The sequence below is a fragment of the Sciurus vulgaris genome, assembly GCF_902686455.1.
Source record: "Sciurus vulgaris genome assembly, chromosome: 2".
Lineage (NCBI taxonomy): Eukaryota > Metazoa > Chordata > Mammalia > Rodentia > Sciuridae > Sciurus > Sciurus vulgaris.
The window spans coordinates 81,685,642-81,687,861 of NC_136462.1; the positions used below are offsets into that span (position 1 = coordinate 81,685,642).

A 2,220-nucleotide genomic window follows, 5' to 3' on the forward strand; every position below is an offset into this window, starting at 1 on the left:
CACAAGACACTGATTTTAAAAGAAAGCCTGTAAGTAAGTAGCAGGAAGATCAGTAGAGTAGAGGAAAGGAGGCAAGGGGAGGGAAGAGGAGAGGGAAGGAGGAAGTATTGGGAAGTGAATTTGAGAAAATTATGTCCCATGATTTTATAATTATGCCAAAATGAATCCAGACCATATGCATAACTAAAAAGGATTTATAAAAAATAAAAATAAAAACTCAACATAAGATCTGAATCTGTGGGATCCAAATCCATACTTCCTATTAAATGATACCCCAAAGGGTAGAATCAACTCAGTAAAAGATGCATTGCTTATTGAGAATCAACTTTGGGTAAAATGTATTGATTTAATAATCGAATGCATATTAACTATAACACAATAGCTTATTACATGAAATAACTCAGCCATAAAACAAGGATTTCCCATAAAATATGAATTTTCCCATGTTAAAATTAACTACTGAAATTGCCTATCAGTTGCAAGCATTCTTTTTTTTTGAAATAAAAGAATTAAACAATCATACACAATTACAGGGGCAAATACAATTTTAAAAATTGATAGTATCTTGAATTGGTGAACTATTTTGTCTTCTGAAGCTTATCAAATTCAGGCTACGAATTCACAGGGCATTCATTATTTAATCCCAGTCTATCCGCTGAGTGAAAAATAGCTCATATCTTGGATATTTCCCATTGCTGTGTTAAGTTATGATTAGGAAATGAAATTTAATTTTATATCAACATTTTTAGTAAAATAACTAGTAAGATGAATCTGGTTTTAACAAAGAAAGGTAATTATAGAGTTAATTTTAAAATACATGTTTGTGAGGACATGCACTCATATACATGGGCATTCATGTATACACATATATATATATGAAAATATGTATATAAATTGTATCAATAATTTTGTTGAAATAAATTGCCTTTTACAGAACATATTAAAATTATGTAAACACAGGCCCAAAGGAAACCTTTGAGAAGAATCATATTTAAGAATCTCTATTTCCTGAATAAGTGGGCACATGAGAGGCTATGGAAAGCTGGATTCAGTGGGAAGTCACAACTTGGTTCCTCAGTTTCTTCATGGCTGTTTTCATCTCTTCATTTCTCAATGTGTAGATAAGGGGGTTCAAGAGTGGAGTGAAAATAGTGTAAAACACAGATAAGAGCTTGTCCACAGAAAACCGACTGAAGGGCCAGAGGTAAATGAAAATGCAGGGCCCAAAGAAGAGAGTGACCACCATGATGTGTGCAGAGCAAGTGGACAGAGCTTTGGCTACGCCCCCTGCAGCACGCTGCCTGACACTGAGGAGGATGGCTGTGTAGGAGATCATGACCAGCAGGAAACAGCTGACGGAAATCAAGCCACTGTCTGAGATCATAAGTATACCCAAGACGTAGGTGTCCATGCAGGCAAGTTTGATCACCAGAGGAAGGTCACAGAAGAAGCTGTCCACCTCATTAGGGCCACAATAAGGTAAATTTACAGTAAAGGCTACTTGACTGATGGAATGCAGAAATCCAATGACCCAGGAAATCAACACCAGCTTGATGCAAGACTGCCGGCTCATCATTGTCATATAGTGCAAGGGTTTGCATATGGCCACGTATCTGTCATAGGCCATGGAAACCAGCAGCACCATCTCAGCCCCTCCAGTAAAGTGCAAGAGAAAGATTTGAAACATACACCCTCCAAAGGAGATTATCTTCTTATCACTAAGGAAATCTCTAATCATCTTGGGGGTGGCAAATGAGGCCAGCCACATATCCAAGAAGGACAGGTTCCCTAGCAGGAAGTACATAGGGGAGGATTGCAAGTTGGGGGCAGAAATTACAGTAATCACAATGAGGAGGTTACCCAGAATAATGGCTGTATACATCCCAGAGAACAATATAAAGAAAAATTTTTGTAGGTATCGTGAAGAGCAGAGTCCATGCAGCACAAATTCTGACACCACAGAATAATTCTGCATGTCCATTGTCCCAGGGATCAGATTCTGTTCTGAATTAATACAAAGAAAAGGTAATCATGTCATTGTGTCAGGATGGGTGAACCTAGAGCACATTATGTGAAGGGGAGCCTTCCACACACAGAAAGACAAATATGATCTTAATAATATGTGGAATCTAAAATAGTGGGATTTATAAAAGCAGTAAAATGTCATTATCAGATGGTGGGAGGTGAGAGAATATGGGCAAGGTTCATAAAAAGGCAAAA

The 2,220-nt window shown here is 37.5% G+C and overlaps 1 protein-coding gene across 1 annotated transcript; it reads right to left on the reverse strand.

The window, feature by feature from the left end:
- Nucleotides 1-1,048: 1,048 nt before the first annotated feature.
- LOC306653403 (olfactory receptor 4K14) lies at nt 1,049-1,981 on the reverse strand (the record flags this gene model as incomplete). The annotated part of the gene is made up of 1 exon (XM_079126409.1): nt 1,049-1,981. The coding sequence occupies one exon, from the start codon at nt 1,979-1,981 to the stop codon at nt 1,049-1,051; it is 933 nt and encodes a 310-aa protein (XP_078982535.1).
- Nucleotides 1,982-2,220: the final 239 nt, after the last annotated feature.